The sequence below is a fragment of the Meleagris gallopavo genome, chromosome 20 (assembly GCF_000146605.3).
Source record: "Meleagris gallopavo isolate NT-WF06-2002-E0010 breed Aviagen turkey brand Nicholas breeding stock chromosome 20, Turkey_5.1, whole genome shotgun sequence".
Classification (NCBI taxonomy): Eukaryota; Metazoa; Chordata; class Aves; order Galliformes; family Phasianidae; genus Meleagris; species Meleagris gallopavo.
Genome location: NC_015030.2, coordinates 6167605 through 6188024, shown reverse-complemented (window position 1 = coordinate 6188024; position 20420 = coordinate 6167605). Strand labels below are relative to the sequence as shown.

Genomic DNA, 20420 nt, shown 5'->3' with positions numbered 1-20420 from the left:
TCTAATTTTTAGCACAGTGGAAATTTCTTGAATCACTTTTAAATTCAATTCCCAGGGAGGAAACCTCTGGTGACTCATCACTCAGCGAAGCCATTGGCTCTGCAGCAGATCTGATCAGAGGGACGCGCACACCGCACCGTCCAGCTCACTTGTCTCTCACTGCCATGTGCCAAGGCATCAAGTGTCCTAAATACCAAAGAGCAGAGACTCGACCCACCCCTCCCTCCTTTCCTTCCTCCTCACCCTGACTCCCTTTGTGGGCACAGCAGGCAGAACTCGGGTTGATGCTGCAGCTCCTGGGCTGAGCAATGCCTCTAAATGTGTGCTTTTATTGGGAAGGTGACCCCACGTTGGGAGATCTTGGGACAGAGCAGGTTTTCTCTGCAGTGGGCTGTGTTGTGTTCTTCCTTCAGATGCTGCTTCACCCCAACAGCGGGGCAGCAGGGAAGGACGGGGCGGTCGAGGCGCTGCGGCTGGTTCAGTACAAGGCGTTCTACACCACAGGTAGGGCAGCTGCTTTACAGAGCTAAAGTCAAGGACAACAACTTCTGGACTTCTCAATTCCCTGCAGGGATGGGTGAAAACCAAATCAGATTAACACCAACAAGAGCAAGCCCAGCAAGGAGTGTGTGCGTGTCACAGTGCTGGTGCTTCAGAAGCACTCAGCCTAGCAAAGGGCTCCCAAAGCCACCATGGTGGCAAAGGGCCATCGCGGAGGTGATACCTGGGCAGGGGTGAGCAGCCTGGCACTGCACTGTGTTTCTCTTTTCCTCCCTAGGAGGGGCGAAGGCTTGTGATGGAAGCATTGGGCTAGAAGAGCATCACTGGCCACCTCTCATTTTCAACTTGGATCGCGATATCCAGGAGCAGGAGCCTTTGGACGTGGCATCCAGGGAGTATCAGGCAGTGCTGCCTGCAGTCAGCAGGGCTTATGCCCAGGCCCTGGAGGATATTGCAACAGACAACATCACGGTTGCAGACTACTCCAGGGACCCGGCCGCGGTGCCCTGCTGCAGCACACAGCACGTGGCCTGCCGGTGCCACACACCCACATCTCACACAGCCTCGCTGGACCAACACACGGACAGAAGAGCAACACGGCTTTGTCTGTAAGCAAATCATTGCTCAAGCTGCTTCTCTTCCAGTCCTGGTTTCTGTCAATGGGACTGCTGTTCGTGCTGGCTGCAGGCTTGAGGTTGGCCCAGAGAGCAGGGATGGAGGCTGCAGCTCACCGCGCTCTGTGCCTTGCACAGAGCCTTCCCTCAGCTGTGTCTGAGGGAGCAGACAGAGGGTCTCCTTTGCTGCAGCTCTATGCAGAGCAGCACTGTCCCCTGGCTGGAGCAGTCACTGCAGCACCTGGTGGCTCCGGGCTTTTTGCAGGGCTGCGCATCCCTGACACCTTGCTAGATGGGATGCTTGGTGTGTCCTGCAGCTGCTGTGCATTGCATAGCGGAGGTCAGAGATTGTCTTGGGAGAAATATCTGAGTCCTGATATTTTGAAAGGCTTTGTGTAAACAGGTGTGCAATGCAGAACTGGGGGAACTGCTCCCTGTCAACTCTGTATCTGCATCTTTTAGGGAGCTCAGGGAGAGGGTCCCACGGTCTCCAGGCAGCCCAGCGCTGCAGGCAGACTCAGCTTCTACCAACCCTGATGCGATGCTGCAGGGCTGGGCGAGGCTCCTGTGGGACATTTGTGGGCACATGCAAAAGCCTGAGGAGCTGCAGAGGCAAAACTGAAGTTGCAGCTGAAACTCAGAAACCACCAGGATTTCCCAGCAGCTGAGTGAGGGTTTTCTGAAACACATTTGGACTCCAAATTACGCACCCAGGTCTTTCTTTGGACAAGCCGTAAGTGGCTTGTCTCAAGCAAAGCAAGGTGTTACATGAGCCACAGCAAACTGGGAGTTGTAATTACGGGCAGCACTGCTGAAATTAGAGGGGCTGCCCAACCGTTTGCAATTAGCACTGGCCCACAGCCTCCCACAGCAGCGCAGTGTGGCTTTGGCTGGCCTGGGTCCGGATGGTGCCGGAGCCACCAACCTCTCAGCAGCGCCCCAAACCCACTTGCTAAAGCTTAATCAAGACTGACATCTTTAGGGCCCCACAAAGAACAGCAGGAGCACGGGCAGCGAGCTGCCAGGGACGGACTGTGACTTTATTCTGTCTTTAGCCGTAGCAAATCGCATCTTTTCTTGTGTCACTGCAAAAATACTTTGCTTGGGTAAAATAGTATGTACTGTACAAAGACGTAAGTTTAATATATCTTCCTATAAGTACATTTATACACATAGAACAGCATAAATTAGAAACGGGTAAAACAGGTATATAAAATCCTGGTTACATACAGATCTGATTAAATTAGCATTTACAATGTGGTTCTAACATATGGTTTGTTAAATATAGCAACGTGCATACAGTACATGGACACCCCACCCAGACAAGGATTAAAAACAAGGGGTGAGCAGGATCAGCTATTCACTTACACGTACTCTAGTTAAAAGCAGTGGCCCACCTTGGATTTTTTAGTCTTCTTGAAGACTCACAAATCTGTTCTTTGAGATTCCTGGCTGCTCCCAAGCACTTCCCAGCAGCTGTCCTACACACGGATGTTTGCTTCCATCATGACCTCTTCGCTTTGCCCGGCTGACCTCCACGGCACAAGATTATCTACCAAAATCAAAACAGAACAGCCTTACTTTTCCCAGCAACGGGGTGTGTTTCAAGTTGGTTTTACGTACATGGGAGGAGAAGGGGAGGGATGTCCTGCAGTGTTTTACTTTCCATTCAAAGGCAGATTTGTCAGAGGTTTATTTATTTACTCTCCCCCTCCCCAAATTTAAAGCCTTGGGAACTGGAACCAGCTGTCTTGGTGCTGTGTCCTGCCTGGGGTGGGCATGGCACTGAGTGCAGCTCTGTTTGCAGGACTGGGGTCACTCTGGGTGAGCTGTGTTTGCCCCACCAGGTCCCCTAGAGGTTCATCTTTGGCACAGTAGGAGAACGGAGCGCAATGTGCATCGCTGGGGACTGCAGATGGAACCCAGACTGAATTATAGAATTAGAGGATGATTGAGTCATTAAGGTGGGAAAGGAGCACTAAGATCCCCACGCCCAACCTGCCCCCCACCGTGCCCACTGACCACATCCCTCAGTGCCACATCTGCACCATTCTGGAACACCTGCAGGGATGGGGACTCCCTCACCTCCCTGGGCAGCTGTGCCAACGTCTGACTACGCTTTCAGATAAGAAGTTGTTCCTAATATCCAACCTGAACAAGGCAAGGCAAAACCAATCCTCAGTATCACCAAAACCATTTAGTGATAAAGCAGCCAGAGAGAGGAAAGTGGGAGCAGCAAAGACTCTGAAACACTTCACATGAGCTACTCATGTATAAACACATGCCACGTGCACCATCTGGCTTCATTCTTACTGAATCTTATGGAATTTCTTTTGTGGAACCTCACAGCCCTACCCTATGGTGCCTGCTGAGGCTGAGCAGCCAGCTGTGAACACACACCAACATTTCTGACACTGCTAGAAGCTTCAGTGACACCAGTGAACCTGCAGAGAGGTGGCAATTGCTTGGTGAGAACGGCAGGGACCATCCCAACTGCCTGCAGCCAGAGCTGGGCTCGTTCTTCCCGCGGCGCCGTCCAATTGCTCAGATCAGGTGCAGTGCTGCTTCCTTCAGCCCCTCGGAGGCACAGCATCTTCTCTTCACCTTCTCCTCCAGCCTGCTGTCCATCTCAATAATGCCTGAGTACCTTCTGCAGAAGATCAGTTACTCCAGAGCCCCTAGGAGACCTGAGAGCATTTAATCCAGCCCATCAGTGTAAGCAAGACACATAATTGAACTTGCTTAACCTCTTGCTACAGGATACTTCTGCCGTGCTGGCATCATCAACAGCAATAGCCACATTCATTCTTATCGAGGTGTTTTTACAAGCCCTCCTTGTGCTTATCCCTTCTCTGACCTGTCCCTCCTTCCATTTAATGAAGAGGCAGTTTTCTACCATTAGCCACAGATTGTGCTTTAGACCGAAGCTGCATTTCCTCGTTATTAACAGCTGAGCCTCTGAAGTCTTGCTCACCAGCACTTGAGGTCAGAGGAAGGCAAACCATTTCAAAATGGAGAGGATCCGCTGGGTCTCAGCGCTGCTGTTCCTCCAGAAGTACGTCTGAGTTCAAAGCCGTGCTCGTGGGCTGTGGGTAAATATTCCATTTTGTCACAAGTTTTGAGGTTTTTAAATGTCTTTTTGTTGCACATTGGAAAACAAACAAAACCCTTCCCATGTTTCCGCAAAACAGAATGCTGTCAAAACATTTTTGTTGGATAAGGTCAGTTTTCTTCTCCCTCCTTCTATGCACAGAAGTGACCGATCCCTGAAACCCCTCTTGGACGAGTCACCAAAAACTGCTCAGCACTGAGAAAACAGCAAAGCTGAGTGAAATTCAGAACATCAAAACATCCCAACCAAGTCTCCCCATGCAGCACACAGCGGGAGCCAGCGCCGCACCAGCGAGCAGAGCAGATGCAAAACACATCACCGTCAGCAATGGAGGGCAAAGCTGAAGTCCTGACTGTACACACTTCATCTGGAAGCTCCAATCTCTAAGCCGCCGTATCAGAGAGTATTTTTGGAAAGCTCCTTCCCTCTCACACCACCTCCTCCCTAACATTACACATGTAAGTTGCTCCGTCAGGTTAATTACAGCACAGGATTTTGACAGATCAAAGTCCATTTAATAAAACCCCTGCCTGTACAGCAGGGGTTTGGGGCTGGTTTTTACAGCGCAGTCCCAGCAGGCAGGCTCATTCAGGAGCAGCGTGGTTCCTGCTTGCTGGCATTTGCATGGCCCCAAACCACATGCTCAAAGAGCAGGTTCGTCAGAAGGAAGCAAAGGATTTCTTTCTGGCTCTGCTGCTCCTCAAACGTTCCTCCCAGCTGCTCTGCGGCCCAAAGGGCTTTGAGCAGATGGGAGACACTGAAACGTCCTCCTACTCCAGGGGATGGAGTAGGAGAAATAGAAAACTCTTGTTCTCTGTCCCCAACAAGCTGTGGTACAGGTAAAGAGAATCGGTCTAAGATTTATGTGACTTGAAGAGCTGCATTTAGGCAGAGTTTCAAAGGGAGGCACGAATTAGTCATCTTTTATATAAATAACTCTTTGCATCACTTAATTTGAAAGTGCCTTACAGAGGAGGTCAGCCCCAGCATATGGAACAAATCCTGGGATCCCAATGAAATTTTTACTTCCTCCTTCTTCAGGCAAATCTCCAACAGCAGGATATGTGAAAGTGGAGTAAGGAATTCCAAAGTCTGCCAAGTCTACAGCTTGAAATCCATTACAATATTCTCCTGTATTAATGCATTACTATCATGAAGATGCTGCTGATTACAGCCAGATCACAGCAGTGTAAGCAATATCTGTCCAATTAGGGGTCAAGTATTTAACACAGTAAATGCTTATATAACAGGAAGAAGATTGGGGAGACACTGCCAGGCTTAAGTTAAATTTTATAAAGCCAGTATGTTCTTCCAACAGTAACTGAGAAAGTGCCACTTAAAAAAACAAAACAATGGTTTAAAAATCTGTTTTGCTTTGTTTCTTTTTCTGGGAATGAGATATTTCCAGAGGGCTGATGAGGTTCAGGTATGTTCCAGTTGTTTTCCATAAGCTAATACAACTGATTGAAAATCCAACAGGAAAACTAAGTTTTTATTTCTAAATGATGGCATTGTTCAAATTAAAGCTATTCCTGATAATACTAGAAATCCAAGCAAGGCACAAAGGTCAGATCTGGATCTGAATTCCGTTCTGCATCTGAACTTCATTCTGCTCATTTGCTCAGGTCTCTCTCTAATTATGAGGCTGATCATCCTTGCCCCATCCCAGCTGCCATGTAGTAGGGGTGTGATGTGCCTGGCACTCTCCCTATACCTGAATTAGTTACTTTAAGCTTCACAGCTAACTGGGACAAGGTCAGGGCAACAGAATTTCTTCTGTAAGAGGTTAATATTTTCTTCTTAGCATTGGGGTTGAATTGCTGTTTTAGGGGTCCTGAATGCTCACAGGAGGAAACTCATTCTCGTCATCGAGGCACACTGGTCCAGTTGCAAACTCATGCTCTGGGATAACCTCTCCTCGCAGGGCACCACCATCCTCCGAATAACCTGCAGAAGTGGAAATGCAAAGCACTGCTGACAAATGGGTGCTATGAGGCTGGAAACAAACAGCTGCAACGCTGTTATCAGTGTTTTAACACATCCTGATTTCTCTGGCATTTGGCAGAGCATTTGGGGGCAGCAGAAGGAAAAGGTATCACAATCAACACTACCTATCAGGAATGGACTGCAGCTGCCTGGCAAGGGGTCCGAGCAAGCAGAGCAGAAAATAACTGACCCATTCCCAATAGAATGAACTGGATGAGCTGCAGAAGGCCCTGCTGCCCCAGTGTGCCTTGCACACGGTTACAGTGAACATCTGATTGTTCAGAGACTTCCCACTTTGCTCCAGGGGCTATCTTGCTTTCTTTGCTCCGAGAAAGGGCAGGTGTGGTGCTTACCTGGCATGGTCGAAGTTGAAGGCACTGTACTTTGTCTGGCTACAGTTGCTGCATAAGATTGAGGTAATGGAGGCTGAAGGTCATTTTCTTTGTTCTCCTCCATTTTTCCTGAGCCAAGCAGACTGATTGTACAGGAGCAAAAGAGGGAAGAAGAGTTAGTTCTGATCCCATTCGTTCCTCCCCCAGCACTAGCTGAGATACACATTTGCACTTGTGTCTCCTTGAGGCACATCACCCAACTGAAAAGTTGGAAAGTGCCCAAGCCAATGCCAGGTAGGGTCTGGAACTAGATGGTCTTTAAAGGTCCCTTCTATCCCAAACCGTCCTACAGTTCTATGATTTGTAACAATGCATCGAAACTTTGACTGCAGCCCTAACAGTGCTGCAGAAGAGGAGATCATTGTGCTCTCCAAATGAAGCAGGGGGGATGCAGAAGATAGGGAAGGCAGCACTTCAGCTAGAGGACAATGCTGGCATGAGAATAGAAGGGAACAGATTGACCACAAAAGCTTTAGGTTACAAAGGCAAACAGTGTTTCTAATCATGGAGGGGGCTCTAAAGGGCTTCCAACAGGAGTGGACTAGATGGGAAAAGCAGTGCTGGCTAGTTTCAGACGGAGCCCGAGCAGAGATATAGTATGATGTAATGTAACTCATGACCCAAGGGCCCTTTTCAGTTCTCTGATGCTAAAAGAGGAACCCACATACAACGCAGGGCTGCCAGCTCCGGACAGCCACAGCACAATGGGAGCACGGGAGGGGGGTCAGCAGTGTCTGAAGGAGGTGGGAGGCCGGCGGCCGGAGCACGCTGGACAGCGCAGCTTTGAAGCGCTTTTGTTTTGTGGCTTTTCAAAATCTGTTGGCATTTTCCTGGCTGCCGGCCACCTCCTGGCTTACAGCACATGTTACATCGCACCCCACCCCAAAGGCTTCGCATCTGGAGCCAAGTAGCCCAGATGCGGGGTTACGTGCTTAATCAAATTGGCATACAAACGGAACGGCAGCACGGAAGGCTCTGCTGAGGCACTGCGTGCCTGCAGGCATGCGTGTGTGTGAGGTTTTGGTGACGGAAGCTCCCAGAGCTGCTCCACACGATCGCAGCCTCACAGTTGGCTCTCAGCACCCGCTGATGCCTGGGAGAGGTGCTCTGCTCTCTGCCACCCTCGGGTCTGTGTGCTGCTGATGGAGGCGTTTCCTCAAGCCCACCTCTGCCATCTAGACTACGTCCCCACAGCTGCCTGAGATGTCCCTGGTTTCTTCTGCATGATGCCCCAGGTCCCTGCTGCTGACATGGTCTTCACTGATATCTGCTAGATCAAGCAACTAAAATCACAACTCAGTTCCAATGTTCTTGCTCCTACAATTCCATTTTGTGCTTGCAGGTAAAATTTCCCTTTCTTAGTTTTTAAGGATCAGAATTTATCTCAAATGTGTAGGAAACATCAATGCTGGGAACTGGAGGGGCACTCACCTGTGTTTCTGAATTAAGACACACTCTCCTCCATCTTGCGGGTCCAAGTTGTAGATATAGAGATGTCCATCAGATGTAGTCACCAGCAGTCGAGGCAACTTCTGAATCCTAAGGAGAAAAGCATCACGAGTTCAAACACAACAGCTGCATGCACACACTGACAGCAAACATACACTGTGTGCTCTGCGGGGTGCAAGGTAACAGCAGTGGAGGTAAGCATACATAGCTGTGTCTGCCTGAAGGCTGGTGTGGCAGTGGGAAGCAGATGTCAGTACATACGTGGAGAGGGCACAGATGTTCCTTTGTCCAGAGATGTTGAGGCGGACAGTGGCAAAGGCTCGATCTTGGTTCATCATGCCCGACACCTGGGCAGGGAGGTAGTTGGTGGCAGCCTGGAACATTTTTCCCATGTACCCAGTCCAGGTTGGTGGCTCTTCTGGCCGGCTGAGGGGGGACAAACAGAGCTGTACAGGCAGATGTCCAAAGTGGACACTCCTAGAGCAGTTTAGCTCAGGTTACTCCCTCACCTGTCAGTGAGATGCTCCAGTTTAAAGATGTGCACTGTCTCTGTGTTACTCGAAGCACACAGGAACTGGGAATCCATGCTGAACACCAGAGAGCTGATATTCACATACCTACGGCCAAGCACAGACCATTCACTACTTGGCACCCCGCTGCATGGGAACTGCAAGGTTTTGCTCACAGAGCACAGGGAGAGAGAAGAGCCAGCCCACCCCTGCCATCAAGACTTGAGCTCTGTGCAAGTGGCTTAGCAGTTTCAAAACACCTCCTTTGAGAAGAATTAGGATGATAACTCTGAAGACTTCATTATTTCAAGTAAGAAACAAAAAATGGACAGAGAAGATGGACTGAATCTACCTCTGTTCTCTGCGATTGCCCTGTTCTGTGACACACTGAATGGAATTGCTAAGCTTGCTGGAGGCAGCTGGGCGCAGCGCGGCTGTCTGGCACAATGACATTTCTATCTGATATGCTCACTCTTGTTTTCTTTCTGCAAAAGATGCCAAAGCTGCCAGGATCTGACGGTGCTCTGTCCCCATGTTTACATTTCTGCTCCAGGAGCCCTCTGTGTACTTGTCACTGATAGAAGCATGAACTGACCTTTTCATCCCTCGACGGAATTCATAGAGCTTTTGCCCACCAGGAATGGAAAACACACGAATGACTGTGCCCTGCAAAAAATGCAGATGGAAAGATCACACAGGAGCAGGGCAAAGAGCACGAGCCCTGACACACCAAGGAAACTCAGAATATGTAGAGGCTCTGTTTGTCAGCCTGGGTCAATATGGGCACAAAATGCTGGCCTTTTACAAGTCCGTTACCTGAGTGCCCCTCTCTGGGAAGCTGTGCTTAAAAAGGGGCCACCCCAACATCCCCTGTCCCTGCATTCCATGCTCCAAGGCTGCCTGTGTTCCTCTGCCAGCCACGGGCTGGTAGTGGCAAGGAGGTTGCTCCCAGCTGTGCTCACTCACTTTTTCAGAAGCACTCGCCAGCTTCGACCCGGTGGAGTTGAAGGTTAGGGCAGCCAGAGGCCCATCGTGGGCAGCAATCGTGCAGGCTGTTTTCTGTAGGACAGAAGGTGATGTGAGAGTAAAGAGACACACTGCCCCTCAAACTGCGTAAGCGCAGGGCGTTCTTGCCTCATGCCCTACGCAGAACTGCCCATGTGTATTCAAGGGACCGTATTGCATTTCTGGTATCCCTTCAACAGTCCCTGCCCTGCCTCGAGCTCACTCTCCACCTGCTACAGGCACTGTGCTTATCAAAAGCTCCTCCTGGACACAGATGTCCTCAGCTCCTCTCCCCTCAAGCAGGCTGCAGGCTCGCAGTTGTGCCCCCAAAGCCTGGCATTTCTTTGTGCCTTGGCTCTACGCACTCTGGCTATACAGCAAATACTGCTGTGGCCCTACTGTCTGTGGGGAGTCCTGGCTCCTGCTAGCATCTCTCCACAGCAGCAGTGTGTTTTCCCCATATGTGCTCTGCTCTCCTCTGCTGTAGATCTTCAGCTCCTGCTGCATGTACAGAGCAGCAGCCTTATGTAATCCAAAGCCCTGGCATAAACTGCAGATAACCACAACCCTGCTCCTAGCCAGAGGCAAACTTCCTGAGGAGGATGTGAGCACCTCGTCCTCCACATGGCTCAGGGTTCAGCATCCCTTGCAGCCTGTGGCACGGCAAAGCAGTTGCCCACATCCTAGGCCTGGAGCAGCTCCAAGCTCTGAGAGCCACCCCGCTCACATCACTCCTGGGCGTGAGGCTGAAGCTCGCTGAGCCCTGTCTGTGCCAACCTGGCAGCTGCCCTCGAGCATGGGTCACTATCCAGTACTGGGAATGGATGTTCTGATCTCAAAGAGGCTGCCTGCTTTGTGCGATATCCGGGCAAAGGGATAGGGAATGTGCCTGCCCCCAGGCAAATATTCCTTGCAGCGCAGCAGAGAGCATTTATTCATCTTTCCCCAAGGCCCTGTTGGCTCTGCTGTGGTTCTGTTTGTTTTCAGCCCCTGCCGGTATCCAAATGGGCGAGCTTCACACTTACCAAAGTATTTCCGTCGTAAAGTGCGATCTCTCCGCTGGTTGCGCTGCCGGGATAAGCCAAGTAGGAGTTGGCGTGGTTGATAGAGAGAGCGCACAGACCTGGCAGGGCAAGAAGGACACAGCTGAGGTTGTTTGCTGGTGGAGCAAAGAAAGCAGAAACGTGGCCATGGACACCGCAGGGGTTCGGGTGCTGTCACATTTTGGGATGGTGTCCGGTACCGGGTGTGCGCCAGCTGGATGCTGGCAACGCCTCAGCCGTGGGGACACCTGCTGGTACGGGACAGTATGGCTCCTGCACCCCGCCACGGCCTCCCCAAACCCTGCCCTGAGAGAGCCCCTGTCCTGCTGAAGCTCTTCCTTTCTCCTCTTTAATCATCTCCTTTGAGAAGGCAAGAATGTAGGGACCAAGGGACCCTTGGTCTCAGGGCTAACAGGGCTCCTGTCCCGGCACATCTGGACAGCTGCAGAGGTGAGCAGGGCTAAGTGCACAGCTGGAGCTCTGAGCTGCAGCCACGGGGCCGGGCACTGCCACTTCCTTCCCTGATAGGAAAAGGGAAGCAGGGGGAGATAAAGCAAATGCCACAGTTGTGCAGAGAGGTTCTGGCAGATGAGGAACTTGAGCTGAGCTGAATTTTACCCACACGAAGATTTCTTCCCTTTAATAAGATCTGTTTTTACGCCAACATGAGAATAAAGTCTCCCAAACATCCCCTTTCAAGTGAGCAGGAATTGCAGGAAACACAACAGGGATGGATGAGTGTGTGTGTAGGGCTGTCCATCCGCCTGTCCCCCTGGTGACCCAGGAACGGAGCACCTCTTCCTGCCTCTCATTTCTGCCCTGGCTGAGGATCATGGCAGTGGATCATGTCACACGCAGCAATGGATCTCACTTGCTTCCTGCCCCATGTCTGCGTGCTCCCTGTCATCCCAGCACTCAGCCGGGGGCTCAGCACGACCCCAGCTTCCTGGCTGCCACCCAGGGGTCCCACGTCCCCCACGTGGGGAGGAAGCTGTGGGGTTAAAGGCTGCGGGGCTGTGCTCTTCACTGCCCAAACAGGACACACGCACACGGGCACATATGCGCACTGACACGCGCACAGACATTGCAAGCTGTCATGTCAGGACACTGCTCTGGCCCTGGCCCAGCAGTAGGGAAGAATCAGCTGAAGATCTTGTTTTAGGTCATTGTTTATAACTAAACAAAGAGACCGCAGCACAGTCAGGAGCTTCAGGATGGGCCAGAGGCCCCTGAGGTCCACTCCCTATCAATGAGAAGCATTTACATCATGCCAAGGACTGTGTGCGCTGCAGGGAAGTGGAGCAGAGACAGCAGAGGTGATGGCACCCAAGAAAGACAGGCTAGGGGAACGCAGACAGCTCTGAGACTGCTGTACAGAGCAATTGTGTGTCTGAGGAGGGTCTGCCCCAGCCCAGACAGCACCGGGGGTCAGTGTAGCCCCTTCTAGTGAGGGCCTAAGGAAGGCTGAAGCTCAACAAAGCAAGCTCTGAGCTGGCCGGTGTGAGTCACCCTCTTCCTCTGCTATGCGCCTGTCTGGGAGAAGCAAATGGGAAACCAGGCCAGGGGAAAACACAGATGTGAGTGTACTGAGCTGACCTCAGGGACGAACAAAGAACACAGAGCATAAGCCATACGGCAGCTTTTGAAAATGCTCTTCTGGTCCTATCACCTGGCAGCCTAGCAAGAGTCAGTGGGCACAGGAGTGGGCATGGCTCAGTACAGCATCTCTGTAGCTGCCACATCACAGGGAGCTTCCTCTGGTAGCATGGAGAAACACCTATAGCATGGGAGAAACTTGGCTTTGCTGCCAGGGCAGCAGGTCCAGTGGGGTCTCGGGGCTCAAGGGAATCACCTGAAGTATTTTCCAAAGCTGCAGTTGTTTCCACAGATCAGCCCTCACAGTGTGCATGTCCATGAGCACTGAGCACAACAACCCCAGTGCAAATCCTGCCTCTGACATGAGTCACTGCACAGCCTCCCTGGGGCTCTCCTGCCCTCCCTGGAGCAGTTTGGGCTGGGACTCTCAGGGGACAAGAGCCACCAGTGCTCTCCTGAACAGCAAGCATGCTGATGGTGACAGACAGCCCCGCTCTGCAGAGCCGTGCTCCCCGGGGGCTTTGCTTCATGCACGAGCAATCAGCCTGGCTCGTGTGCTCGCCTGGAGCTGAAAGCTCAAGACTAAGCAGTGTGGTTTCCTCTCAGGAGAGAAATTCACTCCTTATTTGAGCATGCATGAAAAACAACAGACTCGCCCACCCCGGGCATTTTCCTCTCCTGCATGGAGGAGGCTGGCCAGACATTACCGAGCGGCAGCCCGCGGCGCGTGCGATCATCCTGGAAAGGCTGCGCGCATCGCCCCGCAGGAAGCATCGCTTCTCCTGGCATGTGTGTGCGAGGGGAGCCCGAGGTCACTGCACTTCCCTCAGCCGTGTGACAGCAGCATGGGCTGCTCGACCCGCAGTCCCTCGTGTGCGGCCCAAGCTGAAGGAAAGCGATGGGTTGGGAGCTGCGTCCTGCACAGCGCCAGGCAGCGATCCCACAGTGAGTGTCCCATGGGTGTGCAGCAAATCCCCAGATCTCTGCTCTGAAAACGAGCAGTAAGCTGGGCCTGCATTGGCCTCCCGGACACGCTGTCTTTGGGGTCAGGCTTGGAAGCAAAGCAGATGCTGGGGGACAAAGGGAGCACGCATGTCACAGCACTTGTCACTCAGCTCATTTCAATGACAGCTGCTGTGGTGAAAGGGTTTTAGAAAATTAAGCCTGCATGAAGTCCTATGATCCGCAGCAGCCTAGTCCTGTCCCAGTGACTGCTGATTGCTGTTCCTTTTAAACCGTGACCTGATCAAAACAGCTCCAGGCCCGGAATATCCCCTTCCTGCATGCTGCTGCTGGGCTTTCTCAGGAAGGTTTTAAACTTTAATTATATTTTCAGTATTTAGTATGTTTAATCTACATGAGGAGGCCATCTGTTAAGACCTGAAGTAGGTCAGGGGAGAAGCCAGAACAGCATCCCTTGAAAGCCCAGAAGCCAGGCATGAGCACATCAATAACTTCACAACCAACCGCCCTTGGAAAGCTGCTGCGGTCTGTGACCGGGATGTCACAGCTCCATCCGGCAGCGCTGCCGTGGGCGCTCAGCCAGGCTTCCCTGCTCACTGCTAAAAACTCCTCCTCTCCATCAGCACGATTCACTCTACACTACGCAGGGAAAATCTGTTGCGCAGCCACCTGCCCTGCCCTGCAGGTTTCTCCTGTGTGTGGAACAGTATCAGGTGGCAGCCCAAGCTCGGGGAACTCCCCGGCAGGGCTGGCTCAGAGGCACGGTGGAATCAGCACTGTGCCTGGCTGTGTTTTCTGTCCCAGGTGCTCTTTGCAACACTACTCACTCTGGGAGCTGACTGTGAGCACCTAATTGATCACAGGAGCCGCCTGCCTGGCAGAGCAGCGTGCTTGTGGTGTGAAGCAGGTCTGCAGGGAGTGCCAAGGTGTGCCTCCACAGCTGACTCATGCTGGCAGCAGGGAAGCAGGGCCCCTTTGTCCTGTGGGACTCTGAAACAGGGCACCCTGAAGGGAGGGGCTGAGAGCCCCATGGGGAGAACATGCAGTTGCCCTGTATACGGAGGGGAGTATACTGTATACTGGCCTGCCTTACAGTTTGGTCTTGTAACAGGGAACAAAGGTGTGCTCCAGGAAGCCATGAGCTGCATGGGTATCCCTTCCAGGATGGGAAAGGACTGAACTTAACTCAAACTGTGCTGCTGTCTTTGAAGCATTTACTCAGGACAGAGCAGGGTTTCTTCTCTCATAAGCCTGACTGACTGCCTCCATACATTTCTGGTTCCCCAGTGCTGAATTAATCATGCTGCTAAGAATACACACACCACAGGCCGGTTTGAATTCTAAAACAAATACTGTGGCTATGGAAAACTCCTGCAGAGCTCACCTCTCCCTTACACACAGATTCCTTTGCTTACCTGTTGTATTTGGGGGCGTATCCAGGATAGTCTTCAAGAGCTTCATGTCCTTTATGTTATGGATGTAAATTGACTCCTCCAAGCAAACAATCAGCCTCTGCAAGGACACAGGTACAGAGCCTCACCAGCACTGCTCCCATACTTGGCACACTCAAATATTGCTGCTAGAAAAACTCAGCAGGGATTTTGCTGTAATGCTGCAGAAACACGACCTCTTCTGCTTCTACATCCCCTCCCACTGGACACCCTTTGATTTTGGATGGCTCTGCTTCTGAGAATTGACTACATCTGGTTTTGCCTTAGAAAGCAGATAAAACATGGTAACAACTTCTTTATTACTCTACAAACTGATCTTCCACATCCCTAGGCCCTAAGAACACAAAGACAGACCTTGGTTATACCCTTGCCATGGGTCTTGGTTAGCATCTATTTCTACCCCAACTTCTCCTTGCAGTTCTTTTCACAGCGAACTACGTTTTGATCGTGTAGACCAGGGAACAGGGAGGCTGCCAGTCCTGCTTGTTAGCCTGCCTGCAGATGGGATTTCCTGCCCTTGCCCTGACTTTTTCCCAAATTGGAAGCAAGCAACTAAGTGGTGGGCCTCCCACTGCTGCTAAACCTAATGTGTCAGCATAAGCAGGCAAGATTGTGCTTTATGTGCCCAAAGTTGTGAGGCAGAATTGCATAAAACTGGGCTAGGAACAGTTTGTTCAGGGATAGTCACCGAGGTTGGTGCTTCACACCTAGTTTTTGCACTATCTTGGCAGACAGGCAGGGTATTTCCAAGCTTATATGCTTGCACCTCTTCTGTTGAACTCATCAGCAACAAACACCCACCCAGCAGGAGGCAGCTGCGGAGTGAGGAGCTGCCAAACCACAGGCAGGAAAGGCAGAAAGGAAAAAGGAAGCCTAATATTGTAACTTTAGCACTGGGCCATCATTTCTGTGATTGCTCTGCCCTGCGTCTCAGCGTGGTCCAGATCTCTATGAGTTTCTACAGAGGCATTTTACACAGAGGCTTTTTTGGGACCAGGCTTTGGATTTGGCTGGAGGGCTGTGCTTTCTGACCCCTGGGTATGCACAGCTCCACCTATATTAGTGCCATGTGTCCAGAAGCTCTGAAAACATCCCAATAAAAGTGTGAGGCCAGACTGTGCCCAAGCTCCTGAAGCTGAAGCACCCAAATCCATGTACAGGATGTACAGAGCCTCCACCTCTTTAGAAATGAGGCCACTTATTTAGTATCTAAATGTGGAGTTTAGTTACTAACTTGAAAACACCCACATTAGAAAATCTTTGCCTTGCTCCACCATTATTCTCAGATCAAACTCTTTCCCACTTCTATTCCTGCTAACCACAGCATCTGGGGCTGTGTCACAGCCATTTTGCATTTCCAGGAAGATTTTGCCTTTTCTACAGTAACAGCCATCAACTTGCTAGCAGGGACTGTCAGAGTCATATTTATACAGCTGATTTCAGCAAAGCCACCATGTACTTTCCCAGAACTGCAAAACGCACTGCTATTGATGTACAGGTGAAGGGAAATACTCCAGATGATAGTAAAGCAGCAAGCCAGAGCTGTAGCAAGAGATGCTGGCGCTGATGGGGACAAAATCCAGGAAAGCACAAGAGGGGGTGGTGGGAGGTGAAGAGGTAAAAGAAGCCTGGGTAAGCTCAGTGGGAGCTGGAGAGGGCTGGTTCTCTGCCTCCTGTGCAGCCCCAGCTGACATCAGTGCAAAACCTGCTGAGATGAGGAATGAGTTTTACCCTCACTGTGCAAAGAGAGCCTCACAGAAGGTGCCTGGTGCTGCGATTGCTGCACACCATTCAAGGCACTGCATCTCACTGAAGTCTGACACAAATTGGAGTGGGGTGGCTGAGTTGTATGTTGAGGACTTAAGATGTGTTGGATATGGATACTGTCAGAAAAAACTATCAAGTGTCTCCAAAAAATTCAGCAGGGCTTAGCAGGACTGAGAATCCAGGGAGACTGCAGGGGAGATGCTGACTGATCTCACAGTACAGCCTTACTCTCTGCTTTGAGACACACCATGACCTAGCTTAATGTGAATGTGAGTTATAATGGAGCCTGAAACAAAGAATTGCAGTGGATCAGCAACATCCAAGGGGCTCTCTTGTTTGCACAAGGATTTTTCACAGACAGATCAAGTCAAAACATGTGCTGTTTGAGTTCTGTTCCTGTTTTATTTACTACCATTTTCCTGTGTTAACAGCTTATGTGAGATTTGGCCTTATATGGACTTTTAACATCATCTTCAGGCAGTCACTGGAGCAGCACACGGGAAAAATCCTGGACTTATTTTACTCACATTCTTATCTCCTAGAAATGCTAAGAACCTCCCAGTTTTTTTTTTTTTTATACATATACATCTATCTGCAATTCAAAGGAAGTTCTTATTTTGCTGGTTTCATCGTAAGCTTAAGTGAAAAAAATCCATTTAGGACAGATTTAATTGTAGTACAGGAACTTCTGGTCAAACACAGCCTTACTGGAAACTCAACCCTGAGTTTCCTTATGGGAGAGCCTTACTGCAGGTCCCACTGTTGCTAAGTGAGGAGAAGCTGATTATATACAATTACCCAGACTGCTTATTTCTTCATTGTAAAATGTCCTTAGCTTCTTATGGCACATACTTTGAATATAATTATGGATAAAAGAAAGATGATTTTAAATCTTCCAACAGGGCTCAGAGCTGCATAAGGCTAGATCAGTTCAGAGGCTAACAGTCTAAAAGCCTCCTTCCAAATGGCCTGAACGTTTTCTACTCCTTTAAAAATAAAACACAGTGCCTAGCAGTACCTGAGAAACAGCCTTTTGCCTCCATCATGGGGTTCACATTTCTCCTGGGTTTTGTTACCAACTTTGACAGTCTCATCTGCATAAAGATGGCAGAGGTGGTCCTGGATTCAGGATATGGAATCCAGGGGAGGGAGAAAGATGAAGAAAAGGTGTGCTGTTTTTTTTTTTTTTTTTTTTTTTTTTTTTGCAGAACTGCACGCTGAGTAGGCCAGAAGGCAAACAACAAAAAGCCTTTGTGTAACTGCTAAGAAAACAAGGACTCTGAAGTGGTTATGGCAGATGATACCCACAGCCACCCTCCTCCTTTCTCAAAGGTAACCAGGACTGAGGTGGAGCTGGTAGAAGAGAACATAGACCTATCCCTCCAAACCCTCTGCAGAAACACAGTACAAACCCAGGCTGCTGCTGCTCTGCTGAGCAGCAGGGTGCCAGATGGACTCTGGTCTGTGTAGAGTCAGCACCAGTAAAGAGCCAGAGTGGGACAACTCTGGCTAACCCATTTCCCTAGCTCCTTACCTGACGATTCAGCCGGATAGACAGGATGTTACTGGAATAGCTATAGTTGCAGATCTCTGTCCCTTTCTTGAAGTGGTAGACATTCATTTGCTGTGGCTTGGCATGACTGACCACAACCACAAGGCTGCTGGAGAACAGACGCTCCACGATGTAAACATCTGGGATTTCATCTGGGCAAAGAAGGAAAGCAAGACAGTCTTTAGTTTCGTTTATGGTTGGTTTGTTTGCAGTGACAAGTGAAGCTCAATTCGGAAAGAAATGGGGTTAGGCTCAGGGCTAAGAAGTTCAACATCAGCTTCTATTAAAAATTTCTCATAGCAGGCACAAAGCAGGAAGGGGTTAATGAAGCCTCTCCTGAAGGCAGAATGCTGTCATGCCCTCCTGGGCAGAGCCCTCCAGCTGTAATCAATCTTTGGGGTGGGATATAAAAAAGGAAGAGCTCATTCCTATGAAAGGAAATAAAAGCCAGTTTGGTCAGGGACCTTTCTAGAGGCAGTGAATGGCCAGGACTTACCAAGGTAAGGCACGGCTGTGTGTAACTCACTGCATTCTGCATGGTGTGTGATTTCTCCTAGCCTTCTTGGGACATGGGAAGGCTGACACATTTACTCTTCCCATTGCTGAGGTGAACAGTGGTGTGGTATGTCTTGCAGTGACCACGTTTGGGCTTTTATGTTGGAAAGGCACCATTACAATGACACTTTTGGACATTTACTTAAATAACTAAGAACTGTGACTTCTAATTAAATAGTCCTGAACCAGTGGTTGGGCTGTCCTGCATTGGAGGTATAAAGACTGATCTACAATGATGATGTAAGACTATGCATCTCAGCCCCTTACTGTGCACGTAATACCTGCAGGGATCTGTTTCTCATTGATCCTTGGATCTGACTGTGTGGATAATCCAAACTCCTAAACAACTTTGAAATATGGCTGTGGCTTGCTGCCTTACAGCAGTTCACTTACTCTGTAAGGCAAAGAAGGAGCTTTAACTTTGTGCCAGATGAAAGCTATGCCTGGTTGCTGAAGTTCCCACTGTAGACAGGAGTGGGCTGTATCTTGTGTGGTGTTATCTCAGCTGAAGCACATCTGGTTCTGGCCTGAACCACGCCAGAATATGTGCTTAAGGTCTGCCTTGTCTTGGGTCGTTGAGTGCACTGCGTGCTGCTCTGAGCACAGCTAATGGCTGAAAGTGTGCTGTTGAATGACCTCCTTAGACTGGAAACCCACTAAAAACATCTTACAAGTAAATAACACATGGAACTAAAAGCTTGTGAGTTATCCAGAGTCCATGCTAGTGGCCTGCAGCCTCTCATATGTGAAGTATTCAACCTACAAACTAGCTCTAAATACTGGTTTCCAGAACAAACTGCTGCTGTCAGTCTGACAAGTAGTGAGGAAGAAGCTGGATTCTAAACTTGTGGGACTCCTCCAAACTCTGTTAAAGTACTGATAGTGGCTCAGGAGTTTTTGCACAGCTGCAGTTGGCTTTAAAGGCTGCCATGCACAGGGCATTAACCAGAGCTGTTTCTGTCCTGATAAGTGAGCAGCAGAAATAGATGCCATTGCTGCAAGAGCAGTAAAAAGGATCACTTCCTCAAAACAAACCAGATTGCAGTAATATAGCTAAAGCCAACACCTAGGGAGAGGACACTTACTGCTTTCGTGGACCTGGTCCAGTTGCTCCACAGAACTTAAGGAGAAAAGCCTGTATCCAGTTGTGGTTCCAATTGCCAGGGAGCTGCAAAGATAAGACAAAAGCCCACTGGGTTAGATCCAGTAGTGCATTTAAAGCAAGGAGTCCCTGCAGATAAAAGGAATGGGCAATTCATCGTGTGGTGCTCTGAGAAGGCACAACTTCAGTGTCCGCTCAGCCAACTACATATAACAAACCCAAGCATCCTGCTTTCCATCTGAGGATGCTGCAGCCCGCAGAGCATCCATGTGCAACAGTGTCACCCACGGGGATTCTGTGGCTGCTGGGAGGACAGTCATCTCTCTACCTGCAGACGGGGCCCACGGGACACACCTGCTGCATTGCACAGGGGCTTTCTGAAACCAGGAGTAGCTCAGCCTGAGGGCTGCAGGCACGCAGCACAGCCGTGCCAAGGACTGGCTCTGCTCAGACACCAAGCATTAACGTGCCGGCCTTCAGCGAGCAGCTGCCCGGAATCCCCCGTGCTGGCAGCTGCGGGCTCACGTCAGCAGCACTGCGTTGCTCTTTGTTTGGGCACGGGAGGCTGACAGCACCTCCACGGGAACGTCTGCAAACCTGACTGGAGCTTCCAGCGCAGCGGTGCTCGCTGTGCCACCGGGAACGGCTCTCAGCGCCGGGCTGCGGAGGGGCAGGCCGTAATTCAGAGCCGGGGGAAGCTCCGTTCCCACTCCCCCCCATTCCCCCTCGAGGCCGATCTCCATCTCCCCTCCGCCCCGCTTACGTGCAGTCCTGGTTGTAGGAGAAGCAGCTGAGCGCCGCCGGCCCCCCCGGGGCTTCGGCC

The 20420-nt window shown here is 50.5% G+C and overlaps 2 protein-coding genes across 2 annotated transcripts in view; one reads left to right on the top strand and one right to left on the bottom strand.

Moving 5' to 3' along the window:
* Window positions 1-2375, top strand: part of ARSG (arylsulfatase G) — a 16657-nt gene extending 14282 nt beyond the window's left edge. Inside the window, exons 10-11 of the mRNA XM_031556336.1 lie at window positions 414-504; window positions 779-2375. Coding sequence (XP_031412196.1) covers window positions 414-504; window positions 779-1113 — 426 coding nt within the window. The 3' untranslated portion in view covers window positions 1114-2375. The remainder of the gene's footprint in view (window positions 1-413; window positions 505-778) is intronic.
* Window positions 2135-20414, bottom strand: WIPI1 (WD repeat domain, phosphoinositide interacting 1). Its single transcript, XM_010721504.2, has 13 exons — window positions 20361-20414; window positions 19581-19663; window positions 17923-18092; window positions 14586-14682; window positions 10594-10691; window positions 9530-9622; window positions 9159-9229; window positions 8564-8671; window positions 8316-8480; window positions 8037-8144; window positions 6567-6688; window positions 6074-6174; window positions 2135-2667 (listed from the first exon to the last, which is right to left on the bottom strand). Exons 3-13 carry the CDS (start codon window positions 18007-18009, stop codon window positions 2620-2622), a joined length of 1098 nt encoding a protein of 365 aa, XP_010719806.2. The 5' UTR covers window positions 18010-18092; window positions 19581-19663; window positions 20361-20414; the 3' UTR covers window positions 2135-2619.
* Window positions 20415-20420: the final 6 nt, after the last annotated feature.

Bases quoted from the DNA above. Each gene is read 5' to 3' on its own strand.
- WIPI1 (XM_010721504.2), bottom strand. From the start codon at position 18,009: ATGAATGTCTACCACTTCAAGAAAGGGACAGAGATCTGCAACTATAGC. The intron at 8,672-9,158 runs GTCAGTTCATGC...GCTTGGCCGTAG, and splicing joins TTCCGTCGAGGGATGAAAAG to GTATGTGAATATCAGCTCTC. The intron at 6,175-6,566 runs GTAAGCACCACA...CCACTTCTGCAG, and splicing joins TTCAACTTCGACCATGCCAG to GTTATTCGGAGGATGGTGGT.